The sequence below is a fragment of the Oryzias melastigma genome, linkage group LG14 (assembly GCF_002922805.2).
Source record: "Oryzias melastigma strain HK-1 linkage group LG14, ASM292280v2, whole genome shotgun sequence".
NCBI lineage: Eukaryota > Metazoa > Chordata > Actinopteri > Beloniformes > Adrianichthyidae > Oryzias > Oryzias melastigma.
This window is the reverse complement of record NC_050525.1, coordinates 16,952,253-16,977,094: the sequence shown is the minus strand read 5'-3', so window position 1 is coordinate 16,977,094 and position 24,842 is coordinate 16,952,253. Positions and strand designations below refer to the sequence as shown.

Here is a 24,842-nt window from a genome sequence, read left to right as displayed (position 1 = left end):
GTATGTTTAGTTATACATTCACCCTCACCTTTACAGGCCCTACATGGTCGTACTGCCGCTCAGCTGGAGCGGGACCTGCGGGTCGATCTGGGCTTCAGAGGCATGCCCATGACGGAGGAGCAGCGGCGGCAGTTCAGCCCCGGTCCACGCACCACCATGTTCCGCATCCCAGAATTCAAGTGGTCTCCAATGCACCAGAGGCTGCTGACTGACCTGCTGTTTGCTCTGGAGACCGACGTGCATGTGTGGAGGAGGTGAGTTAGCAGTCTGAGGAGGTTTATCATAAAATTTGTCGTCTGCCTTCGTATTTATTAATTTATTTATTTTCGTTCTAGTCATTCCACCAAGTCTGTGATGGATTTCGTGAACAGCAACGAGAACATCATCTTCGTCCACAACACCATCCACCTCATTTCTCAGATGGTGGACAACATCATCATCGCCTGTGGAGGCATCCTTCCTCTCCTGTCAGCTGCTACTTCCCCCTCTGTAAGTGGCTCCACTCCACCCCCCTGTGGCTGTCTGAGGAACTGCAACTGCATTAACATTTTAAAACCTGTAAAACTTAAAGTTTAATGCAAATAAATCTCAATATAGACTCTTTGAAATAATCTTAATACCCTAATAAGTTTCATTTGTTTATATTTATTAAAGGTTCTTTTCCATTTTGCAAAACAAATAATAAATTAATATTCCCCAACATCTGGATTTTGTCATCAGAACGTAAAGACCCACTCCAATTAAAATAATACATGTTCTTGCAGCATTTTTCTCACAATAGAAGACCTATAAAATAATTTACATTTAAAAAGGCATTTGTGAGTATTTCTTAATTTAAATCATGTTGGATCAGGAGCAGACTAAAACCGGATACGAGTGACGCAGCCACTGAAATGGGCTGGTCATTGCAGACAAACATATCGATTAGTGTCTTAATTTTGCTCGTCTGATTTGGAATCTGACTCAAAACTGTACGGCTGGATAGCTGCTATATTGCACGTCATTGTTTTGTTACGCTAATGCTAGCTTAGGGTTGGTGGAAGCTATAAAGTGTAAACAAAGGCTTGATGGGATATTAGTGGAGCTAACTTTCCCACCTATTCACAACCAGAATTGTATTTCTAATGGGCTGCAGAAAATATGTCTTAAAAAACAAAAAATACTTGTTGATTTTGGCTAAAAACTGCATAATCATAACTAAAAGACCACAAAATAGTTGGAGTGGGACTTTAAGCTTTTTTGTGTGAACCGTTTTGATTAACAACCTGTTTGGTTTATTGATTTGATTTATTTTAACCATCTCTACATTTGGATCTCTTTTTTCTCTCTGTGTTACATGTGTTGTGTTGTTGTTTCGTCCGTGTTTTTTGTCTGTTCTGCATGTGCAGAGTTCTAAGACTAGTGCCAACACTGTAAGTTGCCTTTTTTTCCCCCTCTTTTTCGATTTCTACTAACACTTTATTTCTCTCTCGGTTTGTTTCTTTTCGATCATTGTAACTAACACTAACCCTTGCCTGCCTAACATCCATGTTTCGATAAGTAGAGCGCCTGTCTATTCTGCTTCAAAATAATCCACCAAAAGTTTAAACAGAACATGTGCCAAAATTTGGGGATACATTTAATATTTTCTCAAAATTGGCTCCAATTTGACGTTTTTTGGAAAAAAAACTAAAAAATAGTCATCTAAGAATGTCCCCTTTGTATCAACACTAAAGAAGGCAGGAGGAGCCGGACCCCAGAGGGGTTCAAAGGGAGAGGAGGTGACCCCTGTTCCTGGGGGAGGAAGCGCAGGGGGAGAGGTGCGTACAGAGACCCTCACCAGAAGAACCGAGAGCACCAACCTGCCGTCCTCACCTGTCTGTTGTTCCCACCTGTGCTCACTTGCTCCTGAACTCCTCCGTGTCCCTGAACACCACACAGCCGTTACTCCACCTCCACTCTGCTTTCTGATTTATTTATTGCTTTTGATGTATTTTAGTGGGAGTAGATTTTATTGTCACAAAATGTGGGATATTCCCCCCATTCTGTTCACCACCACTGCTACCATGACCTGTGTTCAGCAAAGATTTCATTCTCTAAATTACTTAAGCATGAAGCTGAAGGTTCAGCGTCTTTTTTTTTTTTTTTTTTCAAGTAAGAAATTTGTATTCAACAGGATTGTGTCCTCTCACCTCAGAAAACTCCCTTTGTATTGTTTCCTTTTTCTTATTTTTGCACGGACTAACTGTCAGACATGTGTATATTCTCTCCTGTTCCCAGACGGAGTTGGAGAACATTGAAGCCACACAGGGCATGTCCTCAGAGACGGCGGTCACCTTCCTGTCTCGCCTCATGGCCATGGTGGACGTCCTGGTGTTCGCCAGCTCCCTCAACTTCAGCGAGATCGAAGCAGAGAAGAACATGTCCTCAGGAGGGCTGATGAGGCAGTGCCTTCGCCTCGGTGTGTGCGCTTTTCAGATTTAGCGGCCCACCCGAGGATTCTCGGGTTCCACAGATTCACTGTTTTTTTTTTAAAGAAAAAGTGCAAAAATCAGCAGTAAGGAGAGATGAAGTGTTAACCGGTATCAGCTCCAGAGTTAAAAATACAATCTGTGTCATCTCGACTCCTCGCGTTTCTTAGTCACAGCACGGGAGACGACGGGAGACGAAGAGCTCCTCTTATCTCTTTGGCTCTGGCTTCAGGCAGACGAGGAGTCATTGTTTGCATCCGAACGGCCCCTTAGAGTTACACACTTGACCTATAGTGCGACCCAAAGTCCTCTCACAGCAATCAGTCTAAAATGCTGTGACATTTAAGGAGTAGCTTTTAAATCCCCTCTATGTTGAAAACAACAATTAGTCGACTAATCGGATCATGCATCACCTGGATGTAAAGCGCGCCTTAACCATCATTAACTTTCTTTAAGCCAAACGCTAGCTAAAAATAAAGACAATTAGGACGATAGTTTATTAAACTTTGAATGAATCGTGCAGCTGATTTCCTTCATTTATTTCTGGCATCAAAGCAAAATTTAAATCAAAGGAAGTTAGCAATCTGAACTTTCAAGCTCCGTTGGCGTGTTGCTATGGTACCGGAGTCTTCCGATAACTTCTTGTGACATAACTACTGACCCGGATTAGCACTACTGCACATGTGTGTCAAAGACAATGAAAGCATGCACCGTAGTTTTTTTAAGATTAAAAAAAAAAAAAAAAGACTAATGGACTATTAAATTAGCCCTCATTGTAAATATACATTATTTATACTGAAACGCTCACTTTTATTAGTTTTTATGAACTGTGAAGCGGCTTTGTTGCCTGACATTCACATAAAGTACCACTTATATCATTTTTTTTCATTTTTTGCTCAAAGTCCCACTCTGATCATTTATTTTATCTATTGTAAAAGCGTTCACAATGGTCTTTTAATTATAATTATGTCATTTTTAACCCAAATGAAAAAACCTGAATTGATTTCGATAGTGTAGTTCATTAAAAATTTGCCTCTGAATTGTAGATGCCCTGACTTCACCTCTGGTTGCTGAGAGCTCTCTGTTTACAATATTGCAGCTCTCCACTCGTACTCTTTTGATCAAGAAGCAAGCTCAGATGAGGAAAACAAAAACGTACATGGATCTATTTGTCCACAGGTGGATGAGACTGGCGAAGCAGGGAGCTTCTGGCCTTTCAATCTGATTTTCTATGCTACAAAAATAATCTTTATCACTATGCATTTTTTTTTGTCAGCACCCGATACGCTACAATTTGCATTTTTAATCGTAATTTTCTTTTTAAATGTGCTCCATTATGAAAAAAATGCCACAAGAACATGTTAAAAACGTGATTTCTGTCGGAGGTCTTTAAAAGAAAAATGTACGATTATTGTATTGTAGCTCATCCTCACAGATAAACTCAGTTTTAATGAAAACAAATTTTCTTTGCAAATAAATGGTTTGATTAAAAACATACTAGTGATACCTGACCCACTGGATTTTTTGTGATTCAACCAGCGAGTCAATTACCTGAGCTAAAAATACATAAATTGCATTTTTCTACTAGAAACATTTATATTATTTTATATTCCACTTCAAGTTTAAGTTTATATTACAATATCTATGTCAACAGTTGCCATAAACATATCTTCTCACTGTTGCCTTTCAATTTTATGCTCCTAAATACGTTTTTCTTGATTTTCTACGGTCGATCAGCACGGCCATTACAAGACTAATTTAAATGTAAAAGCCCTGGCCGTAATGGACGCTTACCTGTTTCCATCTCTGTCTCTCTGTGCCATCAGTATGCTGCGTGGCCGTCAGGAACTGCCTGGAGTGCAGGCAGAGACAGAGGGACCGCAGCTGCAAGTCCTCCTTAACCAGCAGCAAGTCACAGGACAGCCTCCTCCACAGTGCCTCCACAGCCAGCAAGGTAGCACACACATACAAATCCAGAGCACATCCTGCTACGCTTAAGATGCGACACAAACATGCATTTCTGTATGTATGACACGCTACATTTGATATTCTATATTCTACACTCAGCAGGATCCAGACAGACTCCTGCAGGATGTAGACATCAATCGTCTGCGAGCTGTGGTCTTCAGAGATGTGGTAGGAGTACTTCGTTCTGGATTGGTTTGAAGAGGAATAGCATCAAATAATCTGTGTTTAATGCGCACGTTTGCATCTGTGTCAACCGTCTGCAGGACGACAGCAAGCAGGCTCAGTTTCTGGCTCTGGCAGTGGTTTACTTTATATCAGTTCTCATGGTGTCAAAGTACCGGGACATCTTGGAACCACAGCGGGAGATCGGCAGGTCTACCAGCCTATCAGGGAGAAGCATTCGCCATGAGATCAACTCACCCACCAGTACAGGTGATTCTGGTTTCCCTTTTTGCTGCTGTTTGAGAGGGTTACTGTGAGTTACTCAGCGGTGACTCATGTGCTTTGTTGTTGGGGCTCTAACTATAGACTCTGTGTGAGCTAAATACAGAAAAGGAGATGAAACAAAGGAGATGACACAATGAACAAGACAATAGACACTACATACTGAATGCTTATTATACCGCTACACTTAAATAAAAAAATAAAATCATTTAATTCTTTATTTGTTCTTAAATTTCTTTCAGAACACCCCTCCAATGCCTTCTCTGACCGGGATAAACAGACCCCCACCCCCGTGGATGACTCTCCTCGAGGCGGACTCCCCCACACCGACTCGGGCATCGGAGAGGAGGGCCATGTGGCCGGGTCCCTGAACGGATCGGAGATGGGCCTGGGCCTGGGCTTGGGCCTGGTGGGGAGGGAGACGGACAGAGACCGAGACAGAGACATTGGAGGGGGCGGGGGAGGGAGCGGGGGAGGAGGCGCAGATCTGCTGTGCAGTCTGTCCGACGTTCGAAGGTCACAGGAGAGCCTTCTGGATTCTCCTCACAACCCCGGCTCCACCCCCAACTCCAGCCAGGCTCCGCCTTCGTCCATCTCCAGCATCAGTCAGACAAACAAAGGCATCAATGTTAAGGTGGGTGACATCACAGGCTACCATTTATTCTAAAGCAAAGCGACTCAATCAACCCGATTTGTTTTTGGAAGACTTTGTAGTATGATTCCCTTATAATCTACTTATAAAACATTAACAAAAGCTTTTAAAAGCTTTTTAAACACGTTTATTGGTCATTCATTAGCATTTATATAATTGTATTGCTTTATGCGTGTTAATATGCAGTTTAAAAGACATTTATATTTATGTTATGTGTATTCATATTTATATTTATATGTATATATATTTATATGTAAATGTAAAGTCTTCATTAGACATTTATAAGTCATTTATTACCATTTATAAATGCCTTATACGTGTCAATTTGCATTATTTATTATAATATATATGTCTTTCTTAATAGTTTATTGTTTTGCCAATTCCATTGTAAAGTGTTGCCAATTATTTTTATTTATTTATTTTTTACAACCTTCAACTTTAGCTATGGGCAATTTTTGAAGAAAAAAAAGAAAAATATAGATTTATTGGTAATTCTAAAAGTTGTAAAAATACAGCTACTATTTTACGTTTAAAATTGTTTAAATGTAAGTTGAACATTCTTCCATACTAAAGGAAACCACGCAAATATTTGTACGTTTTTGCGTTTTTCTTTATTCGCGGTTTCACGTATTCGCAGTTTAATTTTTATTTGTCACGTTACTTTTCCAGTTTGTCACAAAAACTCCAACAACTCAAGACACTTGGGTTGGTCTCTGTATTCGGCATATTCGCAGATGTCTCTAGTCCCTAACCCCCGCCACAAAGGGGAAATACTGTAAATATTCAAAAATGTGATTTTTTTGCCACAAATTAGAGAATTGTTTTCTACATTCTATCAAATATCTAGTGGTACGTTGTGTTTATAATAACACAGATAGCAGCGACTTGATCAGTTTTGGCGGACATCTGGGAGCTGTCCTTTTAGGGGGGGTTACTGTAAGAATAGATAGTTTTGTTGCAATTTTGCAGCTTTTTATCATCATTTTAGTTGGTTTGACTTAGTTTTTGTTTTTTTAAAGGGGTGTTTATCTAGTTTCTTATTAGGTTGCTTATATTTTTATGCGCAGTTTCATGTTACAAAAGTTTAGATTCCATCTTAGCCTTTCTGTTATTCTGATTATGTTTTAGTTTGGTCACTTCCACTATTTTAAAGTTTTTGCCATATTTAGATTTGAGTTAAGAACTTAAGTTTTACAGCTATCATTTAGTTTAATTATTAATCTGCTCCCATTTCTTCTGCACATGAGTCATCCATCAACCACAAAAATGTCTTAAAACAAACCGTTCTTTCTAAGATTACAGTTGTATAAGGATCCACACTAGTCAAATCCTTTAATTTGATCTTAATAAATAGCTTTGAAGTAAAATTTAATATTGAATCCACAACTACAATTTTTTTTTGCCCTGTAAGAACTCTTGAGTTATGCTCATATATTTCTGTCATCTGTTCACATATTTATTTTTGCTCACCTTTTTTTGCTCTGTTCCCTGTTTGATATTTCTCAGTTTCATCAGCTGATTTCTTGCAGTTCAGCTCACAAACATGACCTGCTTTCTCTGCTCATGAAGTCGCTGTGATATTTCCGAGCCTCAGTCCAACTGTTTCCCTTTATTATTTGTCAGAGCTTGCTCCAAATTTTGGATACGTCGCCTGGCAACATTTTAACTTCTCTGATACTGCTCTAAATTACCACAGTTGGATGGGTTTTATAACATCTTCCTTTGTTTGAAGCGTGTTTTTTCAGTGAAGGGTGCTTTTTGAAATAGTTTTGAAGGTAGATTATGTAAGCCAGTAATGTTCAGCTTTTGCAGTTGTTATTCATGGATGTTATTCAGTGAATAAGTAATGGTTTCATCTCTTTTTTCTAGTCCATGGTTGTATAGTTGAGGTAATTAAACTGCCTTGTAGGGTAAAATATATGTATTATTATCTCTTATTCAAGCTTGGAATTAATTAAAAAAAAACAAAAACAAGTCACCAAATGTGTTGTTTTTTTCTTTCTTTTTCTGGATTGTAGGAGATCCTGAAGAGCTTGGTGGCGGCTCCCATCGACGGTGCAGAGTTGGGACAGGAGTCCGGACCGACCCCCTACCACCCGGACCCGGCTCTGAAGACGCACCCCATGTTACCGATGCAGTTTCACTCCTTTGACAGGTCAGTCGTCTTTACCTAAAAGGTGCTCGAAACAGTCAGACAATAGTTCTCACAAGCATCAATTGAATTTTAATAAACACAAACTTTTAAAGTCGAATCCAGTGTTTTTATAGCGTTAACAGCTGTCCCATTCTAACGTAAATGTAAATTACATGTAACTTCAAAGTGCAGCAGCAACAGCATTTTTGGGAATTAAACATTTCCTACAGAACCAAAACGGTTTTTTCTTTTAATTTATTCACTTGCAGATGCATCTTCTCGACTTTTCTCAAAGTTCCTTTTGTTCAAATCCGATATGCGATGACGTGCTCGAATCTGCCGTGCATCACTTAGTCTCTTTGATCCCACTCTGTCGCAGCCCAAGGCAGCTAAGTTATTGATTGAGGAGACTCTGCATAATTGATCATAGTTGTTCTGGTACCATATCCATCCATGAGATGTCCACATCATGTATCAAAGCTGTCTCTAAAGGTCTGACTTGCTTACTTACTTCATTTACAAGTCCTCTACTCCTAAAAAAATCCAATCCAGCATCACTATAGCTACTCCCTTTACATCCTTTTTTTGCTTTATACATATTTCATTTTACCACTTATTCATTTTTAAAAGTTTTACATTATTATTTTTTTAACTTTGCATAACAGCACTTTCTTCTTTGCCACCTTCGTTGTTGTTTAAAAAGGAATAAAGAACATTTGCATTTCATTACATTTGTCTGCCAGCTGCTCTGCACATCTCTATGGTCCAATACAGAAACCTTTTACAAGCATGTGCAAACCCGGGGGTACACGGTCGCCTCCCAACAGTGTGTCGGCGATGCCTTAGTCACACCTGCACTTATGGATACATACAGGCTGTCTGCAGGTGAAAAACGGGCAAACCTATACGGTGCGCTCAAGTGGCTCTGAAAGATCTGTTCAACCCAGTCATGGCTACGTGCTTGCCGGCGCCTCTGTAGAGCTCTCCAAAACATATAAACCCAAGCTACTCTCTCAACATCATCCATGTTTTCCATGATTAGGCAACGTATGAAGTCCAGAAAAACTTTTCCGGTTGCTCCACAGCCAGGGCATCAAGGTGTCCCATCAAGATGCGGCCACTCCTGTCTACAACCCTCCACAGGCCTGGACACCCAAAAACTAGATGCATAAAGATCTAACAATTCCATTTTTTCCAGGAGTGTCGTGGTTCCGGTGAAAAAGCCTCCCCCTGGCAGTCTGTCCGTCAACACGGTGGGCACGCCCACCACCAGCGGGGCGGCCTCCGCCGGCAGCACGCCCAACATCTTTGCTGCCGCCACAGCAACACCCAAGAGCATGATCAACACCACAGGTGGGTTATGATTTCACTTGCTAAATGTTTGAAAACATGAACTTTATGCATTTTATTTAAGGCCACATTGAGGCGGTTTCATCTTCCATAATTAATGCCACTTTTCTTATGACAATTACTTTGGGATCAGTGGAAAAACATGAAAAAATCAAGATGAATAGTCAGATGTGCATCGGGTGACCCTGACGTCACTCTCATCAGCTTGACTCCCACACAAAGCTTTTGCATTCAAGGCTCTGACGGACGCACTGCTCGCCGTCTCATGCATAATGGACAAGGAAGTGGTTTGCTCCCTGGAAGGGATCCTGTGTATCGATTACAAACCTATTTTACAGGCCATTAGCAGAACACAAGCAGCAGTTGTCCAGTGAAACTCCGTCAAATTGAATTTTGTTTGCAATTGATCTGCGCTGTTATTGTTTTCTGTATCCTGCAAGCTCACGTTGGTCCTTCCCCATTCCTGTTATGAAACTATTGTTTTTTTCATTACTTTCCATTTTGGTTCGTCCAGGTGCGACTGACTCTGCCTCCTCTTCCTCGTCCTCCTCTTCGTCGTTTGTCAACGGTGCGACAAGTAAGAATTTACCAGCTGTGCAAACAGTGGCCCCCATGCCAGAAGACACCATGGAGAACATGAGGTGAGTCATCTCACCGCCTTTAACGGCCTTGAATCACTCAACTTCCTACCACTCTTCTATTTATTTATTTGTTTTTTTAGTTTTGATTCTCATGTTGACTTGTCTGGTTTTACGTGTCCTTATTTTCTTCTCCATGTCATTCCCTTCCTGTCATCCTTTCAAAACAAAACTCAGTTTCTCTAACGTAAAAAATCTGATGTTTGGTTAAAGAAGGAAGTTTGATAGACTTAAAATAATGTTATTATGATTGGAAAAAAAGAAACACAATTTAGGATATGAAGGATTCAATCAGTAGAGATTTTATGAAAGGATGCAATTTTGATTAAAAATTAGGCTTATATTTTGGGTAATAACTGGGGGTGACAAGAGTCTGGCAATACGATATGTATCGCGATACATGTCTCATGATGCGATATGTATTGCGATACATCCCAAGACTCTACCAGAACAATTTTTCTTTTTTTTTTATAAGCTGAAGCTCCATGCATGACCAGCCGTGCACTCGTTTTTATCTGAGCCCGCTATGAAGCACCGCAATCTGTGTTTTTATATGATACTGGGACAGAGTTTTGGTTCGGTACCCATCCCAAGCAAAACGAAGAAGTACATGTCTCATAAGAGCAAAACCACGAGGCATTTAACACAAGCTGGTTCTCTCGAGATCTTGTTTAGATCACAGTGTAGACACTGAAGGATGCTCATAATTAATTAATTAAACATTTTAAATCTATACAAGTATCACCAAATGAAATATCGCAATATATTGCCGAACTGATTTTTCCCTACACCCCTAAGAATTACCCCTTAAATCTACTAGAGGAGGCAAGATTTCAAAATTTTGTCATAATAGGAACTCTGTATTTTACACCTATTAACTGTAACAGGACGGCCAACCATTGAGAGGTTTAATGCATCATATCTGATTGCCTTTTATCCTTTAAAGATGAAAACAAAATCAAAGCAAAGTATAAACTTTTTGTCTTTTTTTTAAATTTATGTTAAAATGTAAAAGTTAATGTTCCATTAGTTATCACACATATGACCAATCCCCTGGGGGAGCGGTGAGCTTCAGACACAGCCGCGCTCGGGAACCGTTTGGTGGATTAGCCCTGCCAATCCAACCCCTTAATGCTGAGTGGTCCCATTCGGGTCCGAGTCTTTGGTATGACTGGGCCTGGATTTGAACTCACGACCTTCTAGCATCAGTGCGGTTTCAGAGCCCTGCCGTTTTGCACCAAAACTGATTGATTCTGCCAGAAAAAACTAAAACCTAAACTCTAACTTGAGTGGCTGGTAATTGATTTAGCCGTAGTAATGTTCAGCCGTGCCTACTTTCTCATGGGGTCGCTTTCATAGAATGTGCAAATGAAACTGTCATTAACATGAGTCTGTCTTTTATTTTAGTTTTCACACTGTTTAGGCTTCCCTAATAGAGCATAAGATGATGAGCTGTGTGAAACTTGTGCTAATGCTCACTAATTATCTCCCAACAAAGAAATGATTTGTACCATAACATCTCTGTGAATGTTAGCAGATAAAGGAGAAAACACCAGAGCGGGCGCAAATGTGTGCGTGTGTTCTTTAATCAGTGTACATGTCTGTATGTGTGTTCTTTGTGTGTGTGTGTGGTTTGTATTGCAGTGCCTATTGTGAGGTGGCGCAGTGCGCGCTGCGCAGCGGTCAGACGCCCCCTGAGCTCAAGTCTTTTAGCTCTCTGGCAGGCTTCCAGGCAGCCCCCCGAGATGCAGGACAGTGTTTTAGGCAAGGAGATACTCGTCCTGTTCCCATGCCCCTCCCTCTGTCCCACCTCCAGCGCACACTCTCTGCTATGACTATCCTTCTAAATGTTCCCAGAATGCCATGCAAGGAAGGATGGACATCTCTGCTTCAGCAAAAGAACAGTTATTATCATTGACACTTCTCACATTTTTTTTCAATTCTGCAGTTGTTAAAAAAATCCTCCTTGGCTGCTTTTTCATACTAACCCAAATATAAGGATTTGCTTTTTGATTGATTGATACCAGGGAAATCTTACTTTGACTTTTCTTAGATTTTATTTACAATTATGAGAATAAAGTGAGATTTCCTTAAAAAAAAAGCTGAATTTTATCTTTTAAGACAATTTGTTATTAAAAAATTTAATTCAGAATTCTAGATTTTACCTCAAAAGGTTCAGAAAAAATATATTTTTGAGAAAAATTTCGTCCATAATACATACATTAATATGGAAGCATATTGCATTCATTAAAAAAGAGTGATCCTTGTTTTCATTTTTTTGTGTATTAAAAAAACTAACTAACATGAAAGATGAGCAGATGAGGTTAGTACCCAGTCTGTTTAAAATTATTTACTTTAGTAGTTCTAGAACGAATATCAAGGGAATAGATCACCCACTTTTATATTATTTTTAAATACACAAAAAAATTGGAACAAAGATTACCCATTTTTATGCAATAAAAAATTAGAATGAAGATCACACAGTTTTTTTTTATTTGCATTAAAAAATTAGAATGAAGATCACCCAGTTTTTTATTCACAAAAAACTGGAACAAAGTTCACCTGTTTTTTTAATACACAAATATTAGAAAGAAGATCCCCCTTGTTTTTAAAGACATCAAAATTAGATCAAAGATCACCCGTTTGTTTTTATAAGTAAAAAAAAATGAGCATGAAAATCACCCATTTTTTGTTTTTTTAAATACACAAAACAATTACAACAAATGTCCCCCTAGTTTTTATTAATTTAATGCAATACTCTTCCATACATTAAACTGCAGAAAAAAACAAATATTTCTGACTTGTATATCTCATTGAAGACGAAAAAAAAAAGATTTTTTGTTGTTATTTTATGTGGGTCTTAATCTGCACTCACTTTTATATTATTTTCAAAAATCCCAGATCAAAACAGACATCAGCTCTTATTTCTGAGCTTTTTAAATCAACCACATACTTTTCTCTCTCACACAATAATCTTTATCGAAGTTTTATGAATATTTGCATCAACTGAGTTAGTTCAGAACAGAATATTTTCCGTTTTTATTCTTTTCTTGCAGCCATCGCACTATGCTAACATGGTAGGGTTTTACGCTGAAGGACCATCCGCTGTTTCTTGCCGACACTAACCTAACATAAAACAGTCACGATGAGCACATTGTGTTTGAGTCTGTCATTTAATTTTGATTTCAGTTTTTTCTGTCTTCTCTAGCCATCACGTTTCATGGGTTTTAGTTTCCTCCAGCTGCTTTCTCGCGCTCCTCTGTTCCTCCCTGTTCTCCACTCTCCCTCATGCATGCTCTCCTTCTTGAAACCCACTAAAATCGAACCTTCTGTGTGCATTTCTCCCTTTAACTTTTATCCTTTCATCTTTGTTCTTTTACAGTATCACCACAAAGCTGGAGCGGGCTTTGGAGAAGGTGGCCCCCCTGTTGAGGGAGATCTTCGTGGACTTCGCTCCCTTCCTGTCGCGGACACTGCTGGGGAGTCATGGGCAGGAGCTGCTCATAGAAGGTACAGGTGCTGTACACGGCTCCTTTTTCTCTGAATGGCGTCTCTCTGTGGAGTCTCCCCCTCATTCGTTGTCCGTCCTGACGGTTGCGTGCGAGAGCGACTGGGTAAGCAGTAAGTCAAGCGGATGTGTTTCTGTGTGTCTTTGAGCGGGCTGCTTCACTCATTCTCAGGTATGAGGTCACTGTTTGGCTTCAGGTCAGCTAGATGATGGTTTTAGCTCAGATCACCATCAGATGGAGCTCTAAATGGGTCACAGTTTTCCCCTCTGCTCACCTGCTCCTCGGTGTCTCGTTTTTTTTGTGATTCCACCGTCTCAGTGTTGATTCCTCCCGTTCCTCACCTCACCGCTCTCCCTCCTGACTCTCCACTGTTTGTTCTTGTCTTTCCTGTAGCATGCTTTTTTGTAAACTTAACTACGATGCAGCAGCAAAAGAGCTGACACCTCCAGAGCTTTGATGAGTTTCTGACAGTTTCTTATATCTTGCTGTTCAGATTTTTGCAACAAAGAGAGAAATGGAGGCTCCTGACTGTGCGGTTTGTGTTTGTGCTGCAGGTCTGGTGTGCATGAAGTCCAGCACGTCTGTGGTGGAGCTCGTCATGCTGCTCTGTTCTCAGGTTGGTACCTCATTTCCATTCCGTTGTTTCCATATCAAATTTTTTATGTCTCATAAGATTATGTTACTTTATTCCAGAACTTATCACAGTAAATATTTGAACACCCTGCAATTTTGCAAGTTTTCCCACTTAGAAATTGTTGAGAGAACTGAGATTTTCATCTTATATTAAAAAAAAAATCCAGAAACCACATTGTATGATTTAAAAAACATAATAATTGTATTTGTGAATAGGTATTTGAACACCTAGGAAAATCAATCTTCATATTTCGACAGTAGCCCATGTTTGCTATTACATAAGTCAAACATTTTCTGTAGTTTTCCACCAGTTTTGCACACTGCAGGAAGCATTTTGGCCCATTCCCTCAATCAGATCTTCTCTAAATTAGGCAGTTTTCTGGGCTGTTGCTGAGAAACACAGAGTTTGAGCTTCCTCTAGGTTTTTTAAATAGGTTTAGGTGTGGAGACTGGCTAGGCTACTAAAGAACCTTGATATGCTTCTTAAGGACCCACTTTTTAGTTATCCTGGCTTTGTGTTTTGGGTCATTGTCATGCTGGAAGACCCACCAATGATCCATCTTCAATGCTGTAACTGAGGGAAGGAGGTTGTTCCCAAAATCTCACAATACATGACACTGATCATCCTCTACTTAATATAGTGCAGTCATTCTGTCCCATGTGCAGAAAACACGCCCGCAGCATGATGCTACCACCTCTGTGCTTCACATTAAGAATGGGGTTGTTGGGATGGTACTTATCATTCTTCTTCCTCCAAACACGGGGAGTGGAAACAAGACCAAAAAGTTATGTTTTGGTCTCATCTGAACACATGGCTGATGGATGATCAACAGTGGATCTTTTTTTTACCAAGGTGCTTGTCAATTGTCACCTTACCCCATTCCAGCCTTGTGGAGCTCTACAATTTTGTCTCTGGTGTCTTTGGACAGCTCTTTGGTCTTAGTCATGTTAGTAGTTGGAGTCTTTCTGATTGGATGGGGTGGACAGGTGTCTTTATGCAGCTAACGACCTCAAACAGGTGCATCTAATTTAGGATAATAAGAAAAGTGGAGGAGGACTTTTTAAACTAACAGGTCTTTGAGGGTCAGAATTCTATATCTATTCAAATACCTGTTTCCACCAGTAACGTACAAATATAATATTTAAAAAAATGATACAATGTAATTTCCAGATTTTTCATCTAAGATAAAAATTTTAAACCCCTCCATGATTTCTTAGTTCGAAGAACTTGTAAACTCACAGGGTGTTCAAATACTTTTTTGACAGAGCCCAAACACAACAGCTCATCAAACATAGTTTCTACAGTGTTTAATCTCTACATAGCAACCTTTTCTGGTTTTTCAGCGCAATTGTGCATGTTCTTTTTTTTTTAAACAAAGCGAACTATGGGGAGAAAAAAGTCTCAGTGGATTTGATTTGTAACTCATTCAATATGTTTTGTGCATAACTGTGTGTACTTTCTATTGTGTATACACATTTACACTCGAACATCAAATAATTACAAATGCAAAATGCAATTATCATTATATCAGCTTAAAGCTAACTACAAATTCAGAACCGACACACACAAAGAAAATCACATTTTTGTGATTTATGTAGATGATATGTTTAAATGCTACTAGAATACTGAGTCATCATAGTTTAAAAAAAAAAACAAAAATACACATCACTTTTAATCTTAATCTGAACACACAAATCTAAAATTACGCATAAAAGGGGCGGAAACAGTTACAAATCCAGTGTTGCGCACACACAAATATATTGAGACTATTTTCTCTCCATAGAGAACTGTGTTCAGCGCTCTGATTGGCTGTAGAATCTTGTCACTCAATCTTCTTTGTGACATTTCCTCTAAAAATGTTCGGCTAAAATTTTAGATTGCGATCGGATCTTAGTTTTCATTTTATTAATATTATTTCTTATTTTTTTTATGAAGGTTTGAACTTTACTGAATTAAAGCACCAATCTTATTTTGCGAATTTCATCTATTTGTGGGTAACTTTTAGAATGTAACTCCAGCGATAAATGAGGGAACTGTGTACTGATCTCTAGCATCTTCGTAATCACACATTTTTCTCTGGCGTTACAAGTTCCAGTATATATTGTCCAAGAGTGGCACTCACCGTCACACTTCTGCGTTGAGCTGTTTCCTTTCAAGTGAAGAAATCTCTCCCATCTCCGCTCTTTTATTTTGTGGAATTCTGGCTCACGTCCTCCAAGTCGCCCTGAAGTTCTTCCCCTTTTCTCTCCTCCTCTTCATCACTGTCACTTCTCCTTTCTGGCAAGTTTCACTCCGTGTTTCACCAAGAACTGCTTTCATCTCCCGCTATCCGCCGTTCTGCGCCCCTTTCCTCTCACCACTCCCTTTTTTTCTTTCTTGTCTTCTGGGTGGCTGCTCGTCAGCATGTATAGTATTTCTTCTGGCTCCGGTTTTGTCTGCCATTAGAGGCCCGGGAGAGCGAATTCGAGCCCAGAAATCGATCCTCTGGATAGTGGGGGTGTAACAGGAGATGGCCTTAAGAGCCAGCGGAGCTAATGGAGCTCTGATGGTTTGGGGGCTTTCAGCAACACTCTTGTCCAGCTTAGAAGTCTTCACTTTTCTCTGCGGAGAAACATTCAACACTTTTTTACACTGAAACTCAGTGAGAATTTCATCTTATTTCTAAATTTGACCCAAAATCAGAGATTCTAAATGTGCTATTTTGATTTTATTATAAATATCTCTTTTTACATGCACTCCCGCTAGCTAGCCCCTCACAATCCCAAGCTAACACTAGCGAGCTAAAATAGCGAGCAATATTGGAGCTATCCACCCGTTCAGTTTTAAACCAGATGCAGCTCAGACAAGGAGACCTAAGATGCACATGGATCTAGTCATCTACAAGCAGGTGCATCACAATGAGTTGGAGCAAGACATTTTCAACGTCACAAATTAAGTATTTTTTACCTACATGTTTGATTTCAATAAAGAAATAATCAGAAATGCCATTTTAAGTTTAATTCTCTTTCTATATGTCCTCCATCATCAGATAAATGCCACAAGAATGGGTTAAAAATACCAAAAACACAATTTTCACCAGAGTGGGTCTTTAAGCTAAAGTCTAAGCTAAGCTAACTATGCTAATTTCCTCCTAGCTGTGGTTACATGTTTATTTCTTTCTTTTTTTAGGAGTGGCAGAACTCCATTCAAAAGAATGCTGGTCTAGCTTTCATCGAACTCATTAATGAAGGAAGGTAATGAGTTTTCATGAGCTAAAAATCACCTTTACACTATTTTTAACGTGTTTCTACCAGTGTCTGTGCATGTTTAGAAATCACAGCCTGATGTCATCCACCTTGCCATTCCCCAGACTTCTTTGCCACGCCATGAAGGATCACATTGTGCGTGTGGCCAACGAAGCTGAGTTCATTCTGAACAGACAAAGAGCCGAGGACGTGCACAAACATGCTGAATTTGAGGTAAACACATTTATTGCAGGGAATTTCCTGAAGTGTATTGAGACGAAAGTCAGCCCAATACTTTGAAATACGCCAACGTTTGATAAATAAGAAGAATCTGAAGTTTCATTTAGTCAAAAATTGTTCAGGGGGACCTAAAGTTGTAAAATAAACCTATCAAATGTCTTGATTTAAAAACAAGGGAAATCATGGTTTTACAAGAAACACAAAGTGTTGTTGCATTTAGCAATAGGAGCAATAATATCAAGTTTGTCAAATTAATCTTTACCTTTAGTTTAAATATGTTGATGAGAAGCCTATAATTGATGTTTCTCACTTTCCATTCCTCAGTCTAACTGCGCTCAGTACGCTGCAGACAGGAGGGAGGAGGAGAAAATGTGCGATCACCTCATCAGCGCGGCGAAGCACCGAGATCATGTGACCGCCAACCAGCTGAAACAGAAGATCCTCAACATCTTGACCAATAAGCACGGAGCGTGGGGGACAATGTCACAGAGGTGAGCGGAGGAGGAGAGGAGGTTCTGTGTATCCGATTCTGTGCTGGGAGTTCTCACAGCACACAGGATGTCCTTGATTGGAGACACTAGATGGAGCTTCTTTGTGGATACAGGAGGAGGACGATATTATGTCTTTTGATAGCTAAAGAACCATCGATCCAGCAAACCAACAACTGATTTCTTCTATTTAATTCCAAAAATTCCCAAATCCTTTAAAAAAATCTGTTTTCAAACATCATATCCTAAACACACATTAAAGAAGCTAAAGCCCATACTAAAACACCATATCCTAAACATGTGTTCTTGAACGCTCTAAAAGCCTATTTTCAAACCATATATTCTGAACGTTTGTTCAAGAAGCAGCTAAAAACTCATTCTTGAACATCATATTCTAAACGTGCGTCAAGAACCAGCTAATATAGCCTGTTCTTGAACATCATATGCTAAACATCTAAAACGCTAAAAACTTTATTGTCCAATAACATATATTAAACTCTCATTCAAGAAATTTATAATAGCCCGTTCTCAAACACCTTGTGCTAAACGGACGTTCAAAGATGCGCTAAAAACCTGTTATTGAACAGCACCTGCTAAACCCACTTTTCAGAACCCGCTAGAAGCCTTTTCTCAAACACCTCATGCTAAATGCGTGTTCCTGAACCCGTGTTTAGCATGTGGTTCGACTGTTAACAGCACATCATGCCTATTTTAACTGCTGTCTCATCAAGTACCTTAATGTTTTTCCAAGTTACACATTTTTTTTCCCTCAAAAAACATTTTAAATGTTAAAATGTAACCTCCCCAGCGATCCAAAAACTAACAGTCATTTTTTTCTGCCTTTTTCTGACCTTAATTAGTCACATTTTACTCCTCAGCCAAATCCATGACTTCTGGCGCTTAGACTACTGGGAGGACGACTTGAGGAGGAGGAGAAGATTCGTGAGGAATCCCTTTGGGTCCACTCATGCTGGAGTCTCTCTCAAGTCTCTGGATGAATACGGTCAGGAACATGCCATCCTTTAGAATCTGTGATCATTGAAGCTCTGTAGTTCTCATGAAAACAACCTCAAACAGGTACAGAGGAAGAGGAGGAGGAGCTGAAGTCCAAGAAGAGCTTCCGCAGTCAGTCTGTGGTCACGCAGAACCCGGAGGCGGAGCTAATGCTGGAGGGAGATGACGATGCCGTCAGTTTGTTGCAGGAAAAAGAGATCGACAATCTCGCCGGTGAGCCGCAAACACAGAAACGCAGCGGGAAAGAACAGCCGAGTCATTATAAGAACAGTGAAATATCAATCACTTCTGTTTGTAGTACCTTTCCGTCCAAGACTTTTTACATCCAAAGGCAAGTTGGACAGAACAATGTCCAAGTTTATGTATGTTTTTGCCGTTGCACTAACCTCCCAGACAATTTAAACGACTCATCCTGCAATTACAAAAAGCAAAATTCACTAAAACCTGAATCAAGCCCACGTTACCTCATCATTTCTTCATATTGCTGCAGCAAAGTAGCAAAAAGAGCGATGGATCCTAACCAATACAAAATGAAGCTTCTCTGAATCACCAGGCTGTCAGTGCTGTGAACAAATAAAGCAGAATATCTGAACGATGCTCTCCCCCTCCTCAGGCCCGGTTGTTCTGAGCACGCCGGCTCAGCTGGTGGCTCCGGTAGTGGTGGCTCGAGGAACCCTCTCCATCACCACCACGGAAATCTACTTCGAGGTGGACGAAGAGGATCCTGCTTTCAAGAAAACGGACGCCAAAGTAAGGGCAAGCCACCCAAAACAAAGCTGTGGTTCTGCAGCAAAAGACGCATTCTGAAAGATTTCTGTTTGTGTTTTAAACAGGTTCTGGCTTACACGGAGGGTTTGCACGGTAAATGGATGTTCAGCGAGATCCGAGCGGTGTTCTCCAGGCGTTACCTGCTGCAGAACACGGGGCTGGAAGTCTTCATGGCTAACAGAAGTACGTTTGCAGTTGAAACCGTTTCCACTTCCCTTTTTTGTGCTTTTTAAACAGTATCCGCATGTTCCTCCTTTGTCTTGATGATCTCATTGAGTGGGATTTGCTTTGACGTGTGGTCTGGATCTCGTCTCTTTGCAGCATCCGTGATGTTTAACTTCCCTGACCAGGCCACGGTCAAACGGGTGGTGTACAGCCTTCCACGGGTGGGGGTGGGAACCAGCTACGGGTTACCACAAGCCAGGTATGACCACAAACGGAGGACCCCTCTCTTCCACATATACTTAAATCTACTTCATGTGTTTGCATCTCAGACGCATCTCCTTGGCGACGCCTCGTCAGCTCTTCAAGTCGTCCAACATGACGCAGCGATGGCAGAGGAGAGAAATCTCCAACTTTGAGTACCTCATGTTCCTTAACACCATCGCAGGTAAAATCCGCACATGCGCTTTTGCTTTGCATGTTTCTTTGACCTCAATCTTAGATGATAAAATCAAATGATGCTGCAAGCATTTTTTTAAAACATTTCCAGCCCAGGTAATAGATTTTTGCATCTTTTGTTTGTTTTTATAAATGTATGAAAGATTTAAATAATGTAGACTTTACAGTTTCCGTCTGCGTATGTTTTAGTCAGAAACTGCAGAGTCATGAGGTTAAAACGTCTTTTATTTTTCTTTGTGTGGCTGAAATGTGGAAACATTATTGAAAATGTCAGATTACAGAAAATTAAAGATGGGAGTGGAGATAAATCTGTCTGGTCCTCGAAAAGCTTTCCATGTTATCAACCTAAAAAAAAAAAGTTATTATTTTTCTGTCAAAGTAAACAGTTTTCTCTACAGTAAAAATAGGAAGAGAATTTACAAATATTATAAAAGTCTCTTTCACTTTCAAATAATGTTTAGGAGAATTGAACCATTAAGTGTTTATTGTTGTTTTTTCAGTTAAAGTCATAGAAAAAACTTTTTATTATAGATAAGTCCATCTTTTAAGCTGTTTGAATAATTAAAAAAAAGTCAAAAGCATCATAAACTCAAAGACTTGATAGGGTTTATTCCAACAGTAATATATCTTTTAGTATAGTTTTCATGTAAATGAAATAAAGAAAAAAGTTGTTGTTTTTAACATGTTTTTGTAGAATTTTTCTGATGGAGAACATATTTAGAGAAAATTTGGCTTAAAATTTAATTTCTGATTATTTATCTTATGAATCAGGAGAAGACGGAAAAAATGTCATTTGAAAAAGATGGACGACAGGAGGTAGGGCCAGGGTTGCTCCGCACCAACAAGTCCCACCCACAAGTCAAATTTCTAATGAACTACTGCCACTCTGCAGAAACTGTGTCCTAGAAAACATGTTTTTTTTTTTTTCATTTTGGCTAAAAACTGTATAACTGTATAACTGGCTTTAAAATAGCTCAAAAGATGATCGGATTAGGACTTTAAAGCTGTTTAATTCATATCTAAATCGAGTATAATTTTGTAAACTTCACCATGGGAACTAATAAATCATGATTTTTATATATATTTTAATCTAATTCAGTTGTCTCGTGTGTCTGTTGACATTTGACCCTGCAGGGAGGACCTACAATGACCTGAACCAGTACCCGGTCTTTCCCTGGGTCCTGACCAACTACGATTCAGAGGAACTGGATCTCACTCTGCCCGGTAACTTCAGAGACCTTTCCAAGGTGAGAGAACGCGACCTTTTTCATAACCAAATAAAAGGAGGTGTTCCCGTGCAACACTGAGACCAGCGCCATGGTTCTACCTCAAATCGGACCGCCCTCATGTGAGATTTCATTACTTTTTAGCCAATCGGCGCCCTGAATCCCAAGAGAGCGGCGTTCTACGCCGAGCACTATGAGTCTTGGGACGACGACAGCACGCCCCCTCATCACTACACAACGCTGTACTCCACTGCTCATTCCACGCTGATGTGGATGCTCAGAATAGTAAGTGTTCGTTTGTCACACTCATGAGCTGATGGAAAGAGAATTCATGCATGTGTGGGACTGTCCGCCTGCAGGAGCCCTTCACCACGTTTTTCCTTAATGCCAACGACGCCAAGTTTGACCACCCGGAGAGATCCTTTTCCGGGATCGGCCGCGCTTGGAGGAACTGCCAGAGGGACACTGCTGATGTGAAGGTAACCAATCCTGACTGGATCAGCTGGTAAAGAGAAGCAATCTGGAACTTTCAGTTATTTTTTGGAAAATAGAAAAGTTTGCTCTTCACTTTTGACCTCATTAAAAAAAGTTATTTCTGAAGCCCGAGGTGTACATTTCTCTCCCCTAGTCGGACTGAGAGTAATAATCATGAAACATTTGTCGTCTTTGTTTGTGTGCCAACTTTAAAAATCCCAACACTTGTAGTAAAGTTCCCAAAAAAATGGTGAAATAATCCATTTGTTCCTGTCACATCAAACAGGAGCTGATCCCAGAGTTCTACTACCTCCCAGAAATGTTTGTCAACAGTAACGAGTTTGAACTGGGCCTGCGAGACGATGGAATCCCTGTGTGCGACGTGGAGCTTCCTGTTTGGGCCAAGAAACCCGAAGACTTTGTTCGCATTAATCGCATGGTGAGACTAAAAACAAAAACTACCTTTGATCCTTTGTGATCTGTTTGAAAAGCCACTGTTCCATTTTTTGTAAAAATATTTAAGAAATCTGTAGCGATTTCTTGCAAATAGTTTCTGCAGAACAGTGGAGTTCATTAAAAATTTCTGGCGTTTAAATTAGACTGTATTTTCACGAACTGGTCCAAACTGGGCCGAAGTTGGTATTTTTAGGTTTTCAGTTTCTAAAAATCTATTTTCAAAATAAAATGCTACTACAAGAAATTTTGTTTAGAAAAATTTTCAAAATAATTGTTTTTTTTTTCATTTTTTTTAACAGATGATGAAGATTCAATGAAACAAAATTGTTTATTTGTAGAAGTCGTTTCTGATTTGAAAAAAATCCATAAAAGGAAACATTACATGGTTTTAATTTACCATAGAATAACATTTTAACACTCAATCCAACTCAATCTATATTTTGTCTTTACATACATCCTCATTAATTGGATATTTTTTAAACACAGAGGAACAAAAGTTGTGCAAAAGTTTCTGAACAAATCCTTGCTGTAGGAAAATTCTCAAATATCTATTATTTTTCATAAATCAGCAACTTTATTTGATTGAATCTTCATTCCCCGTAAAATGTTTTCGGGTGTTTTGAAGACTCTACCTTTGACGTTAAAGTGGAGGCTAACGACCAGCTAGCTTCGGCTACGTCCGACTTTTAAGGCGTGATGGAAAACTAAAGCAAAATAAAATGAAACAACCGTCGTCAAACTGGTATTTTCTAAATATAATATAAATGAGAATCCATGCGTCTCCAACTTTATTATCTGCATGTGTAAAACAGTTGCCGTGTATTAGCCAGAGCGGCTTCTGCTACATGAGTACAACTGTCTCAATCATTCCGTACGTCGAGGAAGACTCCCAGCTTCATTGTTCTTTGAAGTTGAAGTTTCCTAAATGGTTCTTTTTCCTCAAATAAACTTTCTAAATATGTTTATTTGTTTGGTTCTTGTTAGCTTGTAGCTACTAGCTTAGCAATCCAAGTAGCCATGCAGCTAGCCACGTTAAGTCATGTGACTAAGACAAATGTTGTGAACAGAATCTGCCAGTTTTACAAAATGAAACTTCCTTCAGGATCAGAAAATAAAACGAAAATAATCTGAGTTAGCGCATTTACTTACAGTATCAAGTGACCGGTACTGACACAAATAAGCATGTGCTTTTTTCTATGGCATTTTTTCATTTGCTCACCATAATTTAAAAGAAAGAAGCTGACGGATGTCCTCCATTATGAGAATAATGCCTCAAGAACATGATATAAACACCAAATAAACCGTTTTCATTCCACTGGGTTAATTATCTTTTTCTCCTTTCCAGGCGCTTGAGAGTGAGTTTGTGTCCTGCCAGCTTCACCAGTGGATCGACCTGATATTTGGTTACAAGCAGCGAGGTCCAGAGGCAGTGCGGGCTCTGAACGTCTTCAATTTCATGTGCTACGAGGGGGCTGTCAACTTAGACAACCTGGAGGCGGTGCCGCGGGAGGTACTTTAACAGCAACATTTATATAATTCAAAAATGCAAACATAAAACTCTGCATTTGGTCTCACTCTTCTGCTGAAACTGCTTTGTTTCCCCCTGCAGACAATTGAAAACCAGATTCAGGTGTGCGGCCAGGTGCCCTCACAGCTGCTGATTGAGCCACACCCACCTCGCTCTTCAGCCATGCACCTGGTGAGGATGACACTCCCACTCAGATGAATCTTTACATGCAACTCCAAAATGAAAAAAAAATGTTTGACCAAAACATTTTTTTGTAAATAATAGCGAGTCCACAATGCGGCTCCCAAATGGGCCTAAATTGTGATATGATTACATACAAGTGTATGTAATGATGTTGTTTCAGCCTGTTTGTCCTCCATGCCTCCCCAAGCAGCTCAAGGCCTCAGTGTCTCTGCATCAGAGCCCTCCATGTCAACCCAAACCCATCAGTCCTGAACCCCAAACAACCTCCGAGTTCTTGAGCCACCCTCAGTGTGTGCACCTGCTCTGACCCTGTGCTCCCACTAATGTACCTTCTACCTTCCCTTCCTCTTTCCCATCCGTTCTGTCTCTTCCCTCCCTCCTCCCTTTCACCCTTCCTCTTTGCTTCGTCCTCCTCTTTCCTCCTCTGTCCTCCTCTCTTTCTCTGTCTGTCTCACCAGTGTTTCCTTCCCCAGAGCCCTCTGATGTTTAAGGATCAGATGCAGCAGGACGTCATCATGGTGCTCAAGTTCCCCTCCAACTCCCCCGTGACTCACGTCGCCGCCAACACGCTGCCGCACCTCAGCATACCAGCGGCTGTCACCGTCACGTGCAGCCGGCTGTTTGCTGTAAACCGCTGGCACAACACAGTCGGTGAGCGTTTGGGAGATGTTAGGAAACGAGTCTTTGTGCCCTCGTTGATCGCTGGTTTTATGTTCTAAAAATAACTTGAGATGGGTAAAATCTGCAAATTAGGATTATATACGATTAAATACGACTTTATACACTTTTCTCTGACGGACATTAATATTTGCACACTTTTTCTCTTGTTTAAACTCTCAAA

General features: G+C 40.0%; 1 protein-coding gene and 1 long non-coding RNA gene across 14 annotated transcripts in view; one reads left to right on the top strand and one right to left on the bottom strand.

The window, feature by feature from the left end:
* Positions 1-24,842, top strand: part of nbeaa (neurobeachin a) — a 108,785-nt gene that overhangs the window by 78,289 nt on the left and 5,654 nt on the right. Inside the window, exons 24-54 of one of the 13 annotated variants that reach the window (XM_024261998.2) lie at positions 37-254; positions 336-489; positions 1,389-1,412; positions 1,716-1,799; positions 2,260-2,440; positions 4,277-4,404; positions 4,521-4,586; positions 4,682-4,850; positions 5,105-5,496; positions 7,533-7,669; positions 8,847-9,001; positions 9,513-9,639; positions 11,281-11,400; positions 13,019-13,152; positions 13,700-13,761; positions 16,948-17,012; positions 17,129-17,237; positions 17,568-17,734; positions 18,592-18,734; positions 18,809-18,958; positions 19,359-19,495; positions 19,579-19,696; positions 19,835-19,937; positions 20,008-20,123; positions 21,269-21,381; positions 21,505-21,645; positions 21,720-21,839; positions 22,121-22,273; positions 23,636-23,800; positions 23,900-23,989; positions 24,460-24,652. In XM_024261998.2, coding sequence (XP_024117766.1) covers positions 37-254; positions 336-489; positions 1,389-1,412; positions 1,716-1,799; positions 2,260-2,440; positions 4,277-4,404; positions 4,521-4,586; positions 4,682-4,850; positions 5,105-5,496; positions 7,533-7,669; positions 8,847-9,001; positions 9,513-9,639; positions 11,281-11,400; positions 13,019-13,152; positions 13,700-13,761; positions 16,948-17,012; positions 17,129-17,237; positions 17,568-17,734; positions 18,592-18,734; positions 18,809-18,958; positions 19,359-19,495; positions 19,579-19,696; positions 19,835-19,937; positions 20,008-20,123; positions 21,269-21,381; positions 21,505-21,645; positions 21,720-21,839; positions 22,121-22,273; positions 23,636-23,800; positions 23,900-23,989; positions 24,460-24,652 — 4,234 coding nt within the window. Of the gene's footprint in view, positions 1-36; positions 255-335; positions 490-1,388; positions 1,413-1,715; positions 1,800-2,259; positions 2,441-4,276; positions 4,405-4,517; positions 4,587-4,681; positions 4,851-5,104; positions 5,497-7,532; positions 7,670-8,846; positions 9,002-9,512; positions 9,640-11,280; positions 11,401-13,018; positions 13,153-13,699; positions 13,762-16,947; positions 17,013-17,128; positions 17,238-17,567; positions 17,735-18,591; positions 18,735-18,808; positions 18,959-19,358; positions 19,496-19,578; positions 19,697-19,834; positions 19,938-20,007; positions 20,124-21,268; positions 21,382-21,504; positions 21,646-21,719; positions 21,840-22,120; positions 22,274-23,635; positions 23,801-23,899; positions 23,990-24,459; positions 24,653-24,842 lie in introns of all 13 variants that reach the window. The other 12 variants (XM_024262005.2, XM_024262012.2, XM_024261993.2 and 9 more) reach the window with 12 other exon arrangements.
* LOC118599574 lies at positions 7,505-16,758 on the bottom strand. The gene is made up of 2 exons (XR_004948982.1): positions 15,902-16,758; positions 7,505-7,684 (listed from the first exon to the last, which is right to left on the bottom strand). It is a non-coding gene; the product is annotated as an uncharacterized LOC118599574 (long non-coding RNA).